The sequence below is a fragment of the Hylobates moloch genome, unplaced genomic scaffold (genome assembly GCF_009828535.3).
Source record: "Hylobates moloch isolate HMO894 unplaced genomic scaffold, HMol_V3 SCAFFOLD_5, whole genome shotgun sequence".
NCBI classification, from domain to species: Eukaryota; Metazoa; Chordata; class Mammalia; order Primates; family Hylobatidae; genus Hylobates; species Hylobates moloch.
This window is the reverse complement of record NW_026652280.1, coordinates 133,391,528-133,407,628: the sequence shown is the minus strand read 5'-3', so window position 1 is coordinate 133,407,628 and position 16,101 is coordinate 133,391,528. Positions and strand designations below refer to the sequence as shown.

The window sequence follows — 16,101 nt, the reverse complement described above, 5'->3', positions numbered from 1 at the left end:
ACAGCTAAGATCACACTTAATGGCGAGAAAGTAGAAGCTTTCTCACTAAAATCAGAAACAAGACAAAGATGCTACTCCCTCATTACTCCTACTCAACACCATACTGAAAGCTCGAGCTAATGTAATACAACAAGAAAGGGAAAGAAAAGACATACCTATTGGAAAAAAAGAAATAAAACTGTCCTTGTTCACAGATGATGTGATAGTCCATGTAGAAATCCTAAAGAACTGCCAAAAAAAACTCCTTCTGGAACTAATAAGTGATTATAGCCAAGTCTCAGTATACAATATTAACATACAATAGTCAGCTGCTTTCCTATACACCAGCAACAAGCAACTGGAGTTGGGAATAAAAAATACAATACCATTTACATTAGCGCTAAAAGAAAAAAAAAGAAAAAAAGAATTAGGTAGAAATCTACCAAAATATGTACAGGATCTATAATCCCAGTAATCCCAGCTACTCAGGAGGCTGAGATAGGAGGATCCTAAGCCCAGGAGTTTGAGACCAGCGGAGTTACACAGCAAGACCTCATCTCAAAAAAGAGAAAACAAATTAGTACATTGTTGGTGGGAATGTAAATTAATACAGCCCTATGGAAAACAATATGGTGGTTCCTCAAAAATCCACAAATACAACTGCCATATCATCTAGGAATCTCACTTCTGGTATACATCCAAAGGAACTGAAATCAGTATGTGAAAGAGATATCTGCACTCCCATATTCATTGAAGCATTATTCACAATAGTCAAGACATAGAAACAACCTAAGTGTCCATTAATGAATGAATAAAGAAAATGTGGTATAGATACACAATGGAATACTGGAGGACATTACACTAAGTGAAATAAGCCAGGGACAGAAAGACAAATACTGCATTATCTCATATGTGGAATCTAATACAGTTGAATTCCTAGAAGTGGAAAGTAGAATGATGGTTACCAGAAGCTGGGGGTGGGGGGCTTGGGGAGAGAGGGAATAGGGAGTTGTTGATCACAGAGTACAAAGTTTCAGATAGACAGAAGGAATAGGTTTTGAGGTCTATTGCACAGGAAGGTGACTATAGTCAATAATAATGTATATTTCAAAATAACTGAGACTGAATTTCAAATAGCTCATCATAAAAAATTATAGGCAAGGCAATGTTAATTAGCCTGATTTAATCATTACATATTGTACATATGTATCAAAACACCACACTGTGCCCCCTAAATGTATACAATTATAATTTGCCAATCAAAAATAATATTGATAATAAATTTTTAAAGCTAATGAAGTAGAAGATAGAGCTGAAGAAATTATCCATAAAATAGGAGAGTGAGACAAAGAGAGAAACTATGACAGATTAAGAAGCGTGGATGATCCACTTAAACTGCAGTGAAAATGCAGAAGCAGAAAATTTAAAAAGCTACAAGAGAAAATAGAGATGAACTACAAATATATAACAAACTGACAGGAAGCTTCAATAGCTATAATCGAAGTCAGAAGACAATAAAATACTAGTTTTGATGCATTTAGGAAAAATATCTGTCAGTGAAGAATTCTTTAAGTAATTCAATTCTTTAAGAAAAGTCAAGAGAGCAGAGCCGTGAGAACCAGAGGAAAACAAATTAAGCCTGAAATCTGTCCTATTCAGACTTCCAGTTATATGAACCAATAGACTTCCTCATTAAAAACTGATTTGTTTACCTGTTGGTAAAAACTTTGTAAGGACTTTAAGGACCATGACATTTTAATTAAATAATCATATATGTTTCACCCCATCAAACCCTATATGTTTTTATGAGTATGGGAAAAGGTGTGGAAGAGTTCATATCTAGGAGAATGACAACAGGCATTCAATAGAGTTACAAATAGTTTTTTTTGAGACGGAGTCTCACTCTGTCGCCCAGGCTGGAGTGCAGCGGCGTGATCTTGGCTCACTGCAACCTCTGCTTTCCGGGTTCAAGTGATTCTCCTGCCTCAGCCTCCCAAGTAGCTGGGACTACAGGCGTGCACCACTGTGCCTAGCTATTTTTTTTTTTTTTTTAAGAGAAGGTGTTTCACCATGTTGGTCAGGTTGGTCCCCAACTCCTGACCTCATGATCCACCCACTTTGGCCTCCCAAAATGCTGGGATTACAGGCGTGTGCCACCACACCCAGCTTTTTTTGCTTTTACATCTTTGTATTGTTTGACTTACTCTAAGGAGGTTGTATATTACTTTTATAATAGGAAGTAAAAAAATTCATAAAGGAGACAGGTGTGGTGGCACGTGCCTGTAGTCCCAGCTACTCAGGAGGCTAGTTGAAGTGGGAGTATCACTTGAGCCCAAGTTCAAATTCAGCCTAGGCAACATAGTGAGACCCCATATCTCTCTTTTTTTAACTTTTATTTTAGGTTTGGGGATACATGTGAAGGCTACATAGGTAAACGTGTTAAAAACCACAATTATTTTTGCACCAACCTAATATTTCATCACCCAGATATAAAGCCCAGTACCCAATAGTTACCTTTTCTGCGCCTCTCTGTCCTTCCACCCTCCCTCAAGTAAATCCCAGTGTCTGTTGTTTCTGTCTTTGTGTTCATAAGTTCTTACCATTTAGCTCTCACTTCTAAGTGAGAACACGTGATATTTAGTTTTCTGTTTCTGCGTTAGTTTGCTAAGGATAATAGCCTCCAGCTCAACCCATATTCCCACAAAAGACATGATCTCATTCTTTTTTATGGCTGCATAGTATTCCATGGTGTATATGTACCACATTTTCTTTATCCAAACTGTCATTGCTGGGCATTTAGTTGATTCCATGTCTTTGCTATTGTGAATAGTGTTGCACTGAACATTCGCATGCATGTATGCATCTTTATGGCAGAATGATTTGTATTCCTCTGGGTGTATACCCAGTAATGGGATTGCTGGAGACCCTATCTCTTAAAAAAAAAAAAAAAAGTATATATACACACAGACACACATAAAACCCAAATATATATATTAAATTATTAAATATATTATTCTCCCCAAAACCCACCCATTTATATATATATATACTTATATAATACTTAAAAGCCATATATATATATATATATATATATATATATATAAATGGACCACAAAGGTATCTTTCACTCTTCTTCCTTAGTATCTTGGCACATGTTGTTCTTTCTAATCCATTGTCTTGTTCCACTTACTCCCTTATGCCTATATATATATATATATATACACACACACACACACATACACATATATACATATACATATATGGCTTTATATATATACATATATGGCTTTTGAGTTTGTTTTTTATATACATATTTATATATACATATACATTTATATGTATATGAATATATATTTTGTATATGTATAAAATGTGTGTATATATAATAGATATGTGTGTGTATATATATAAAACAAAAAATAATAAATACTCAAAAGCCATTTTTTCCCAAAGATCAATAAAGTAGTCCTATCTACTTTATACATATAATATTAGGCATGTATACCTGTAGATAAAATGGAAATAGGAGATATTCCAAATGGCATCAGGTATATTATACAAGTAAATTTTAAAAATTAGATGAAATGGCCAGTTTACTAGAAAATATTGAAATTTGGCTCTATACAAAAATGAAAGACTAATAAAAATTTTAAAAAATTGATATAGCTATATTCTCCCAAAAACCCACTCAGATTGTTACACGTTTGGTAAACGTCTGGTTCACTCATTCAATAGATACTTTTTAGTGCCTATTATGCCCTTAAAAAGGTATTGTTGTTCTAGGCTCAGGGTTTATTTTCTAGCTAACATTTTTTGAGTGCTTATTTGGTGCTAGATACCATTCCTTTTACATGTATTAGCATATTTATTCTTCACAATAATATATAGTAAGGAGCAGGTGATTACTGTTAAAGTATAGAAACTGGTACAGAGAGGCTCAATACCTTGTGGCCAAAACGATCTTTTAAAAAACACAGATCAAGTTAACCTGCTTATAACTATTCAGTGGATTCTTACTGGTCTCTGCAAAAGACCCATATCCTTAACAAGGACCTAAAAGCCCACAATGATTTGGTTGCTGTTGCTACTGACTTCTCTAGAGTAGACTTGTACCACTTTTCTCTCTCTGTATCCTGTCTTTCAGGACCTCAAAGGTATCTTTCTCTCTTCTTCCTTAATATCTTGGCACGTTGTTGTTCTTTTTTACCCATTGTCTTGTCCCACTCATTCCCTTATGCCTAGTGAAAGCCTGATAATTCTGTAGATCTTAACTCTACTTCTGGATGTCTTTCAATTTCCAGATAAAATGAAGTCCTCCTACTGAGCCCACTCATAGTCTTATGAACTTACCTTCGTTACCCCTATTAAATATTTTGACATGTATTTGTGTAATAATTTGATTAATGTCTGTCCCCATACTTGATTGTATGAGGGCATAGACTATACACACACACACACACACACACACACACACACACACATTTTTTTGAGGCAGGGTCTCGCTCGTCACTGAGGCTGGAGTGCAGTGGCGTGATCACAGCTCACCACAGCCTCAACCTCCTGGGCTCAAGTGATCCTCCCACCTCAGTCTCTTGTCAAGTAGCTGGAACCACAAGTGTGTGCTACCATGCCTGGCTAACTTTATTTTTGGTAGAGATGGGGTCTTGCTATGTTGTCCAGGCTGGTCTGAAACGCCTGTGCTTGAGTGATCCTCCCACCTTGGCTTCCCAAAGTGTTGGGATTACAGGTGTGAGCCATTGCACCTAGCTGATATTTTCACTCACCATTGTATCCCTAGCACCTTGGATAGTGCTGACACATATCAAGCACTCAAGAATGACTTAAATTTCTAAATGGATTATCTATTTTAGTCATAAGATACATGAATTGGCATTAAAGTTTTCAAGAACCTCTATCAATATAATGTGAGGCTAGTCAATTATCCAAAAAGTATTCTCCTAAAACCTAAAAAGTAAGAAATTAGTAAAATTTTCAATATGACACAGTAACCAAGGACAAAATTAGATTGTCTGTTCCATAATATTTTAAAAACTAACTTTAAGACAAAAATTAGTAGGATGTAGTTACTGGGAAGTTAAACAAGTTGGGAAATGCAAACAGGGTGGAAGATGATATTTACCCTACACATCTCACCAACACTGTCTAGGATTACAGACATTAAATTATTTTACCTCTTTCCTTAATCAAAACAAATTGTTTAGGGAGAATGTTTTAAAGGAATAGTCCCAGCCGGGCACGGTGGCTCACACCTATAATCTCAGCACTTTGGAGGCCGAGGCTGGCGGATCACTTGAGATCAGGAGTTTGAGACCAGTCTGGCCAACACGGTGAAACCCCGTCTCTACTAAAAATACAAAAATTAGCTGGGTATGGTGGCACATGCCTGTAATCCAGCTACTCGGGAAGCTGAGACAGGAGAATCACTTGAACTCGGGAGATGAAGGTTGCAGTGGGCCAAGGTCACGCCACTGCACTCCAGCCTGGGTAACGGAGTGACAGAGGGAGACTCTGTCTCAAAAAAAAGGAACAGTCCCTTTAAGAGTGACTAAAGATGTAAAGAATAAAGCTAAACCAAGCCAGCTACATAACTATAGAGGTATAAATGTGAAATTAACATTCATTGACTATTTACTATGTGTCAGGGATGATCTATGAGCATTTTTTATTAGACCACTTTACACTGAATATGAGCATTTATTAACTCATGCTTTTTCAAATCAACTCTATGATGTAGTTACAATTATTACCTATTTTACAAGTGAGAAGATCACATAAGTTTTAAGTAGGCAGAGTCAAGATTTGAACCCAGGCTAAGGTTAAGAGCTGGTGCTCTTAACTATAAGAGGACAGTAGTTAAAATAGATATCTTCCCTACTATGTGTGTAAATACTGAAGATTTTTTTATTAATACAGATTGTTTTCTTATCTAGACTATTTCACTAGCTCTCTAGTTGGTTTCCTTGACTCTAATTTTGCTCTCCTTAAATCCATTTTCCACACTGCATCCAGTGATCTGCTTAAATCTTAAATGGACTTGTACAAAATTAAGGAAAATCTATTCAGCATGGCAAACAAGGCTATGATTCATGCTTCATGACACCAGCCTTCTGGCCTCTCTGATGTCCTTTTCTGCTACTCCCACCCTAGACTTTATATGTCTTAAAGTCTAATACAAACTCAGTACTTATATTGTCCACTACACACTAACCATCCCCACTTACACTATGTATTTTAAGAACTATGGATCTTTTTGTTCCCTTTTCTGAAATGCCGCTTGTTCCTTGCATTTTCGTCTCAAGCATCTTTCTGGATTAAATTTTATTTTCTCCAGGAATCCTCTTCTGAAACCCTTAGAAGTGACCCTCCTCTACTGGTACTTAGCCATCCTTTATTGAAATTACCTGTTTATGAGCTAGTAACCTTTATTAAGCTCTTTGAGAAGAGGGATTCTTTCTTTTTTTTTTTTTTTGAGACGGAGTCTCCCTTCGTCGCCCAGGCTGGAATGCAGTGGCGCGATCTCGGCTCGCTGCAAGCTCCCACTCCCGGGTTCACGCCATTCTCCTGCCTCAGCCTCCCGAGTAGCTGGGACTACAGGCGCCCGCCACCACGCCCGGCTAATTTTTTGTATTTTTAGTAGAGACGGGGTTTCACCGTGGTCTCGATCTCCTGACCTCGTGATCTGCCCGCCTCGGCCTCCCAAACTGCTGGGATTACAGGAGTGAGCCACCGCGCCCGGCCTCTTTCTTTCTCTTTTACCTATATCCTCCACAACCCGGGTCCCCCTCCGTCTCCCGCCCCTCCATGCACAATTCCTGGCAAGTGTTAACTGTTCAGTAAATGTTGAACTTTTGAACTTTACTGGAAATCAAGAAACACTGAGTTTTAGCCTCAGTTTTGCTCACTATGTGATTTTAGATATTTTATTCTCTGTGCTTATCGTGTGTATCTATATACAACTTAATCCTAAAGTTCCATCGTATAAAAAATTCCACAACTTTTTATTTTGCTCTGTATGTGACAGTACCTGGTATTTAAAAACAATTCTCTACATCAACTTAATAAATTAACATTTGATGATAATAATTAACTTCTAAAAAACTGAAAGATGAAACTCATCAATGCCTTTTTTTTTTTCCTGTACTGGTACCTGAAAACATCGGAATTTGCTGTGGAACGAACAAGATTTCTTCTAAGAAATTACCCCCTACCACCATGACTACATAAAATAAGGTAATTCCCAGCAAGAATATTATGCAGATACTAAAAAGAAAACATGCTGGGCATGGTGGCTCAAGCCTGTAATCCCCGCACTTTGGGAGGCCGAGGCGGGTGGATCGCCTGAGGTCGGGAGTTCGAGGCCAGCCTGGTCAACATGGTGAAACCCCGTCTCTACTAAAACTACAAAAATTAGCTGGGCGTGGTGACACACGTCTGTAATCTCAGCTACTCGGGAGGCTGAGGCAGGAGAATCGCTTGAACCCGGGAGGCGGAGGTTGCAATGAGCCGAGATCGCGCCACTGCACTCCAACTCTAGCCTGAGCGACAAAGCGAGACTCCCTCTCAAAAAAAAAAAAAAAAGAAAGAAAGAAAACAATGACACGAGGGAAATGCTTACAACGCTCAATGAAAAGAAAGGTTATAAAGCTTTAATATACGATTTGATCTTTTGAAAATAATGGATATATAACTTAAACGGAAATATATCATTAAATATAGCAACAGCCTCTTCCAAAAAATTTCAAAATCGGGCTTAATGACATTACACGATCATAATCCAAAAACCCTTAACTGAAGCAAAGACAGTGAAGATTTGTAATATCTGAATTGTGTGAAAGGGGTGGGGGTGATTCAAACAAGTGTCATCACCTCGTCCAATGATGAAGGAGAACGTGTATCAGTTCTGCACTGTGAAATTCTCAGTATCGGAGCGTGTAGTGGCTAAGAAAAGCAATGGGCGAATTAGGAAACAAAGAGAAAAGCCAGCGACATCACCAGTTCTGGCCTCCTTCCCACCGGAGGAAAGGGGAGAAGGCGGGTAGTCATCAATTCTAGGTCCAGCCTAAGTTCTGGGTCCCCGGCCCCAGCGAGAGCCTAGCCTCGCCTCGCCTCGCCTCGCGCGCCTGCGCGGAGCGGGCCGGCTTCCTGGACGGCCCTCGCCTCTTCACCACCAGGGCCGTCCACCAGAAGTTTCTAAACGGGTGAGAGGCGACAATGCAGCGCAGCTGGGTTAAAGGAAGGAGGCTGGTTTATCCTCCGCACTTACTTGGTACTCGATCTCCAGCGAGGCCTTCAGGGGCATGGGCTGGTAGAAGCACTCCTTCTGGCCAGCGGGAAGGGTAAAGGTGAAGTCGCTATCGAGGGAAGGTGTGAAGCCGGCCGCCCCAGGCAGCAGCACCGGAGGCAGAGCGGCAAGAAGGAGCACAGGGAAGGGCAGCCAGATCTTGTCGCCCATCCCTGCTGGGGCGATCCCGGGCTGAAAGAGGCGTGAGGTACTGTTGTCTCCGCTCCGCGTTTCCTCTCTGGACTCCTCGTGGTTGACAGGGAAATTTGGAGTCTGAAGAAACTCCAGGTGGCGGCCGCGGCGGCGGTGAACACTCCCTCGGAAGGAGAAGCGCAGTTCTCCAAAGGGTAGGGACTCAGGGCGGGGCCAGCCGTCTAGTTCCGCAAGCGCCTCAGTCTCGGCCCCCTCAGGCCAGGCTTGAGCGCCGCCCGCCTCTCCCAATGGCGGCCTCCGGTTCCCATGGCTTCCCGCACCAATGGGCATCATGGCGGTAATTGTGGGAAATGTAGTCCCGGGCGGGCTTCGCTAGTGGGCTCAGGCGCGCTCGCGGACCACGATCCCCGGCAAGCCCCGCGCCTCCACAGTCTGCGCCGGGGCGGGGCAGCGGCCGGGTAGGCGCGTCCCAACGGCTACCGCGGCAGTTCGAATTCCGTGCTGCCGGTGTTCGCTGGTTCTCAGAGTAGTGTCCGACGCTTCCACGCGCAGGGGCCCGGGAGAGGGTCAGAGGCTTTCTAACGCAGACTCGAGTGCGAAGCGCGCAGTCGCCGGGTGGGTCTCTCCCCAGCTACGACTTGGGTGGTGAGCGACTGCGCCTTGGCGTGGGGAAATCGGCTTACCTGGGGGAGTTTTGTTCCTTTCCCTCCCGGCACCTTGGATGCGCTAGGACTGGTCCTCGTGGTTGCTGAGCATGCTGCTCTGAACGGTTGTATTTTATTTGATGAAAAATAGGAGGCCGGGCGCAGTGGCTCACGTCTGTTATCTCAGCACTTTGGGATGCCGAGGCGGGAGTATTGCTTGAGCCCAGGAGTTCGAGGCCAGCCTTGGCAATATGGCGAGCCACTGTCTCTATAAAATTAAAAAAAAAAAAAAAAAAAGAGGAAGCTGTCACTTCCGTTCCCCCCGCCCCCGCTTCTTTCAGACGGATGTAGGATTAGCTGTGTCAAGCGATCTTGAGACAGGAGACTACTGCATAAAGTTATGACCTGTTTCCAAAATGAGGAATCTTTTTCGACTGCAGCCCATTGTATCACATACATAGGGTATAAAAGAACACTTGTCCTTCGTTTGATGGGTGTGCGTGTGCAAACCTACAAACACATTGTTAATTAAGGCCGAAAGATGATGTTGTTAAGGTCGGTGAGTAGGATGATGTGCTTTTCTAGGTATGCATAGTCAGTGAAGATAGCCTTTTTTGAGTAACTACTGTAAATTGAAGTTAAGGACATTCATTTGACAGTAAATGGCCCATTAGGAAAATGAAAACATTTTAGTATCAAATATATTCATTGCTACTGCAGAAGAGTTAGGGAGTTCTTTCTTTCTTTCTTTCTTTCTTTTTTTTTGAGACCGAGTCTCACTCTGTCGCCCAGGCTGGAGTGCAGTGGCGCTATCTCGGCTCACTGCAACCTCCGCCTCCCAGGTTCAAACAATTCTCTGCCTCAGCCTCCCGAGTAGCTGAGATTACAGGCGCTCGCCACCACGCCCAGCTAATTTTTTTGTATTTTTAGTAGATACGAGATTTCACCGTCTTGGCCAGGTTAGTCTTTAGCTCCTGACCTCGTGATCCACCCGCCTCGACCTCCCAAAGTGCTGGGATTACCCGTGTGAGCCACCGCGCCCGGACTGGGAGTTATTTCTTGCATGGAAATACACAGATGTTGAACTAAAACCTGATTTAAGATGAAATTTGTAGTACCAAATGGCATTATCGAATTTGCCCAATTTTCTCTACCCTTTTCTCCTTCACCATCCTACAGAGAGCTAGAGATGTTGAATAGATAAGGCAGGATGGGGACCTGATTTATTGACTTGTCTGCGAGAGTCTTGTCACTTAAGCAGAAGCAAATTTGTGGAAACAAAAAAGGGAAAGAGGATAGAACCAGTTTGTTAAGATTACATAGTATCTCATTTAATTTCCTGCCACTTTTGTTTCCACAAGGTGGGAGTTTTCTTTTTAATCTTCCTACATCTGAGAATTTTTGAGTGGGGAATAAATGTAGCATACCATTCTAACTGGATGAGGGGAGGAAGGACAGTTTAGTATTCGTTAATTCATTCAAAATATTGAGCTTCTCTAAGTACGTTGCAGTCCTGAACGTAACGCACAGGACTTTTAACCTTTTGGAACTTGGGATGGGATCAGAATGCTAAGAAGGGCGTTGAAGGAGGTGCTACAATGAAAAAGGTAAATGGGATCTGAAAGAGGAATGTAATTTTAAGATTGCGCAGAAAGCTCTATAGGAGTAGTGGAGATTATAAAGCTTTAGTTTTTTATTGTATTAATTACAATAATCAAATGTGATGCTTTATTGTGATTTTTTTATATGCAAAGAAATTCGGTAGTTTCACAACCCTAGAGATACTCATCCACTGAAGAAACAAAAGCTTTTCTTCATTTATTTCTATGAGTTGACCTGCCAAATGTTATTTTGATCCCTGTGGTTGTGACTTGTAAATGTGTGTTTTTTAAATTTTATAACTATTGGGCATAGGAGGAGGAGACAACTCTTATCTGGTAATAAATTCCCTTCTAGCAAAATATGAATGACTGTAATGATACCATTTAATCAGATGTCCAGTACTTGTAATGTGATTATGAAAGTTCAAACACCTCATATTGAAACTGATATGTAATAAGTAATAAAGCTACAATGCGACATAATTTAATGGTCTTTGCATCCTAATGACTTGGATTCAAATCTTGATTTCACCATTTACAGTTTGTATGACTTTGAGCAAGTTATTTAATGTCTGATTCTTAGTTTCCTTAACGTGGAATGAAAATGCTTAACAATTGTTAGGAAGATCAGGTATGCTTAGAAAAGGGGAACTATAATAACTAGAACCTGGCTAAAATGAAAAATTCATTCATTGAAATTGTATTGAACTCCTTTATGGCTTTACAGTACAGATAAATTCGTTATTATTGATTTTTTGTTTTGTTTTAAACCGCCATGAAAAATTTCACAACATTTGAAATAGAAAACTAATGAGTTGAATTCTATTCATGTGAGTATTTTGACTGAAACTACAGAATCTTTCAGACAAGGTACAAGAAATTCATTTTTTTTTAAGAAATGGAATCTAGTTCATCAGATTGCTATAATAAAGACAACGAAGAGGAAAGTTTGCTTGCAAATATTGCTTCCTTAAGACATGAACTGAAGATAACAGAATGGAGTTTGCAGAGTTTAGGGGAAGAGTTATCCAGGTAAGTAAGTAAAATCACATATAGAATTCACTGTGCCTTAAATATGTCAATATAAAATGTGTGGATTTCATTATGATGTATTGTTTCTAACATGACTCTGGAATAAGCAATAATTTTCTTATACTTTTTAATATAACTTTCAGTTTAGGGAAAAATAGGAATATTAGAGAAGCCTCTTTGCATATTAAAAATACTTTCAGTGTATTAGAACTCAGTATAAAATATATATTTGGGCTTTACTAATTTTTTATGATTTTTTTGAATCTTAAGTAATCTTAGCGTAGAGGCTCTAGAAATACAGTTTGCTAGTTTAAAAGTAATTATGATTTATTTAAAATTTAGTGGAAACATTGCCTTATGTTCATAACTGCGAATCTACTTAGCAGCATTTCAGGTTTTCTGTTTTCTTATTTAATGTATAGCAATTTGTAGTGAATAAACTATCCAAGAACTGAAATATGTTTTTTCTTTTTTCTCTAGTGTTAGTCCAGGTGAAAATTCTGATTATGCCCCTAATCCTTCAAGGTCTGAAAAGCTAATTTTGGATGTTCAGCCTAGCCACCCTGGACTTTTGAATTATTCACCTAATGAAAACATCTGTAAAATATCTGGTAGCAGCACTGATTTTCAAAAAAAGCCAAGAGATAAGGTTATTGTTTTTAGACCTATCTAGTTAAAGGAAGTTTTGGTTTTAGGCCTGTCTACTTAAATAAATTTTTTTTCAGTTTTTCTTTAAATACCTTATTCATGGTTTCCATAATCTTTTACTATGGTACTCAAGAATTTAAATATAATTGTTCTTTTTATGTTCTAACAAGAAAGTAGTTATCTTGGTGTATTACTCTACTTTTAAACTTACATATTTATTACCTTTTTGCAGTTAAATGTCTTCTTAAGTAAATTATAATGCCCTTGATTTTAACACTACATCTTATACACAATAGGTAATCAATCGTTTATTAAGTAGTTGAAGTATACCCACCATTTAAAGCCTGGATCAGGTACTTTGGATAGTATGGCACTATTCTCTTTTCATTATCTATTTTGTCAATGATGTTAGAGATCTTTGCTTGGTCTGAAACTCTGTTCCTTTTTCTTATTCTATCATATATTTATCTCCCTGCATTTATCCCTCTTCCTCACGCAACGCTTTTATCTCCTTTTACACTCTCTTCCTATTCTTTGTTCCCCCGACTCCCTACATGTATATACACAGATATGGTTGCACATAATCTTTTTGGATATGTATTTGCTCTTTCCACTTCAGAAAGCCAACCATTAAGAGCTTTCCTTTTTATAAGGAATCTGCTTAATGAAGCTGTCTGAATCTACTTTTTAGAAACAAATTCAAATTCCATGTTTACATGGTATATAATTCTAAGAAATTTGATCTCTATCCTCATTCAAATTGCTGATCATTCTTATTGTATATGTGCCTTAATTGGGAAAACAATAATGGTAATGCCTATCAAAGACAAAAGGCTAATCTAGTGTGTAAAGATCTCCTAGAAATTGAGAACAAAAAGATCAGTAACCCAATAGGCAAAAGACATGAATGGAAAAAGAAATAAAAGTGATATCCAAACTAATGAAAAGGTGTCCAGTTTCACTCATAATAAGATAAATTCAAAATGAAACTATACCTAAGTACCTTACCTAGTTCTTACCTATAGAATTATTAAACATTCAGATGTTTGAGATGTTAATTGGTGATATTGGGTACGGGTACATTGCCTAGTGGGAATGCACAGTGATATAACCCCAACTGAGATGCATTTGGCAATATTTACCAAAATTACAAATCCATTTACCTTAGAACTCCCATTTCTGGAAAACGATACTATAGACACACCTGCAGGATATGAAATTAGGCATTGTTTATCCTATCAAAAGATTAGAAATAGTTCAAGTATCCAGTAATAGAGGGTTAGTTGAATAAACTAATGATTTATTCATACAATGGAAACTATGCAGTTGAGAAGAAAAAAGGAGTTTGTCAATGTATTTATTATGGAGAGATTGCCAGTATATATTGTTCAAGTAAAAAAAAATGCAAGGTGCAGAATGTTATATTTAATGTGCTAGTTTTTGCATGAGGAGAGGAGGGAAGTGGATAATTTGTATTGCTTATGTATGCATGTGGAATCACTAGAAGACTAAACAAGAAATTTATAAAAGTGGTTACCCACCTATTAAAGATGGGAAGAGACTTCTGTGTATACTTTTTCTTTTATATAGTTTTGAATTTTGAATTGCGTAAATAAATCACTCAAAATAAAGTTAATTAAAAGAAATGTTTTGAAAATCACAATCCTCATGAAAATTAAATGTATTGTAAAATATGTATAAAAAGAATATAATAAAAATATGTATACAGATAAAATAATATTTTACCTATTATCCATTTTATTGTTGGTGGACATTTGGGTTCTTCCTGTTTACTATCTCTTGTGGACAATGTAGCTATGAATAGTTTTATATCTGCACATGCAAAAGTACAAAAGTTTTTATCAGGTTTATGTCTAGGAATGATATTATTGGTTCTTAGCATATTCAACTTTGCTGGATAATACCAGCCAGTTTCCCAAAGTGCACCACTGTTTTCCAGGTTATACTTGTATGTACTTCCACCAGCAGTGGAGGAGAGAGTATTGATTGTTCCGCATATCCTTGTCAATACTCACTAAGTATTTTAACTCATTTTCTGAGCTGCTTAGTCATTTTATTAATAATTGCTCATAATTTTCCATTAATTACATGTAACCCTTAATTGAAAGAATTGAAAATATATTTGTTCTTTTTCATTCTTTCAGATGTTTTCATCTTCTTCCCCTGTGGATCAGGAGATTAAAAGCCTGCAAGAGAAACTAAATAAACTTAGGCAACAGAATGCTTGTTTGGTCACACAGAATCATTCCTTAATGACTAAATTTGAATCCATTCACTTTGAATTAACACAGTCAAGAGCAAAAGTATGTATCTTAAAATAAGTTTGCCCACAGAAAATAGTTGTTATTTTAAGATTTATAATTGGAAAAATATTCCTTGTATTGCCACATTGCCTTAATGTGTTATGGGAAGTAATTTTCATTATAATACTATCGTATCAACATGTTACAAAGTCAATATTGTATGAATTATATCTGAAAATGATTGAAGGGAACTTTACAGTTTTTGCATTTAGATAAGTCAGCTTCTTAAGGTGTTAAGATTACCAATTTGTGTGGTTTTATTTTTTATATAAAGGAAGTATAACTTACTTATCTTCCCTTTTAAAATAACACATTGTCATTGTTGAAAATTTTAAAAGTAGCAAAAAGAGGAAGAAAGATCACCCAGAGTGTCCACCTAGAAACCACTTTACCAGTTTAATATGTAGTTGAATCCAGACTGTTTTAAGTAGTTTTGGTGTTTTCTGTTTTTTACTTTATATATAGTCTGTGCATTTTCTGATGCATTTACATAGCTTTTCCATTGAACATTTTTTATGGTAGCATTATATTTCATGTGATTATATCATAATTTAGTTAGTAATTCCCGTATTTCAGTGGTTTCCTATTTTTTTACTAAATGATTGGTATTACACAAAAAATTAGAAGAAACCAAAATGTCTAATAATGGAGACATAGTCAATTATGGTATACCCATAAGATAGATTGCAACAAAAACTTTTTTTAAAAAATGAGGCAAATATACTAGTACTAAGATGCAAAGTTGTTTGACTTGTATGGAGCATTATAAGGTTTAAATGATATAATATATGTAGTCACTTAAAACAGTGTCTGTGTGTAGTCAGCACTCAAAAACAATTACCTAATATATTTAGTGGCAGAAAAACATTACGGAGCAGTACACACGTATAATAGTCTTAGTTTTCCTCTTTATAAGAAGTGTACATGTGTCTCTGTGTGTGTGTGTTTATATGTAAATATATATACATGTGATATATTAAGGTTAGAAACTATGCTTCATACTGTTGATAATTACGAGAGAGATTGGAAGGTTGGAGTGAGGCTTTCACTATTTACTTTCATAAGCATTGTATACATACATTATATGTAGTTTTAAGTAGAGGAGTTATGGGAAGATTTTATTTTTCTTTTCTGTTTTTTCAAACAAAACAAAATGCTATTAGGGATTATTTCAGCACAGGAAAAACAAAATGCAGCAATGAACATAAAACTTCTTTGGTGTTTGAGATTATTTCTAGGGTAGATTTCCAGAGGCAGAATGACCAAATTTTAGGGAAATAATGTTTTTCAAGCATTTACATTTGGTTCCTCATCTTTTCTTGGTCACTTTGAGGGAAAAATGCTGTTTTTCTTGATTTCTTACAAAATGTACCTTTTCAGTATATTTGTTTGCCATTTAGATTTCTTTGTGATTTGTC

General features: G+C 37.7%; 2 protein-coding genes across 10 annotated transcripts in view; one reads left to right on the top strand and one right to left on the bottom strand.

Moving 5' to 3' along the window:
* TMED5 (transmembrane p24 trafficking protein 5) overlaps nucleotides 1-8,915 on the bottom strand; it is a 28,295-nt gene extending 19,380 nt beyond the window's left edge. The window contains exon 1 of one of the 2 annotated variants that reach the window (XM_058439571.1): nucleotides 8,264-8,915. In XM_058439571.1, coding sequence (XP_058295554.1) covers nucleotides 8,264-8,767 — 504 coding nt within the window. In that variant the 5' untranslated portion in view covers nucleotides 8,768-8,915. The remainder of the gene's footprint in view (nucleotides 1-8,263) is intronic. The other variant, XM_032155341.2, reaches the window with a different exon arrangement.
* Nucleotides 8,834-16,101, top strand: part of CCDC18 (coiled-coil domain containing 18) — a 100,443-nt gene continuing 93,175 nt past the window's right edge. For 2 of the 8 annotated variants that reach the window (XM_032155336.2, XM_032155340.2), the window contains exons 1-4: nucleotides 8,834-9,079; nucleotides 11,576-11,711; nucleotides 12,192-12,360; nucleotides 14,525-14,683. In XM_032155336.2, the coding sequence (XP_032011227.1) occupies nucleotides 11,578-11,711; nucleotides 12,192-12,360; nucleotides 14,525-14,683 (462 nt within the window). In that variant the 5' untranslated portion in view covers nucleotides 8,834-9,079; nucleotides 11,576-11,577. Of the gene's footprint in view, nucleotides 9,080-9,244; nucleotides 11,712-12,191; nucleotides 12,361-14,524; nucleotides 14,684-16,101 lie in introns of those variants that run through there. The other 6 variants (XM_058439569.1, XM_032155335.3, XM_058439570.1 and 3 more) reach the window with 6 other exon arrangements.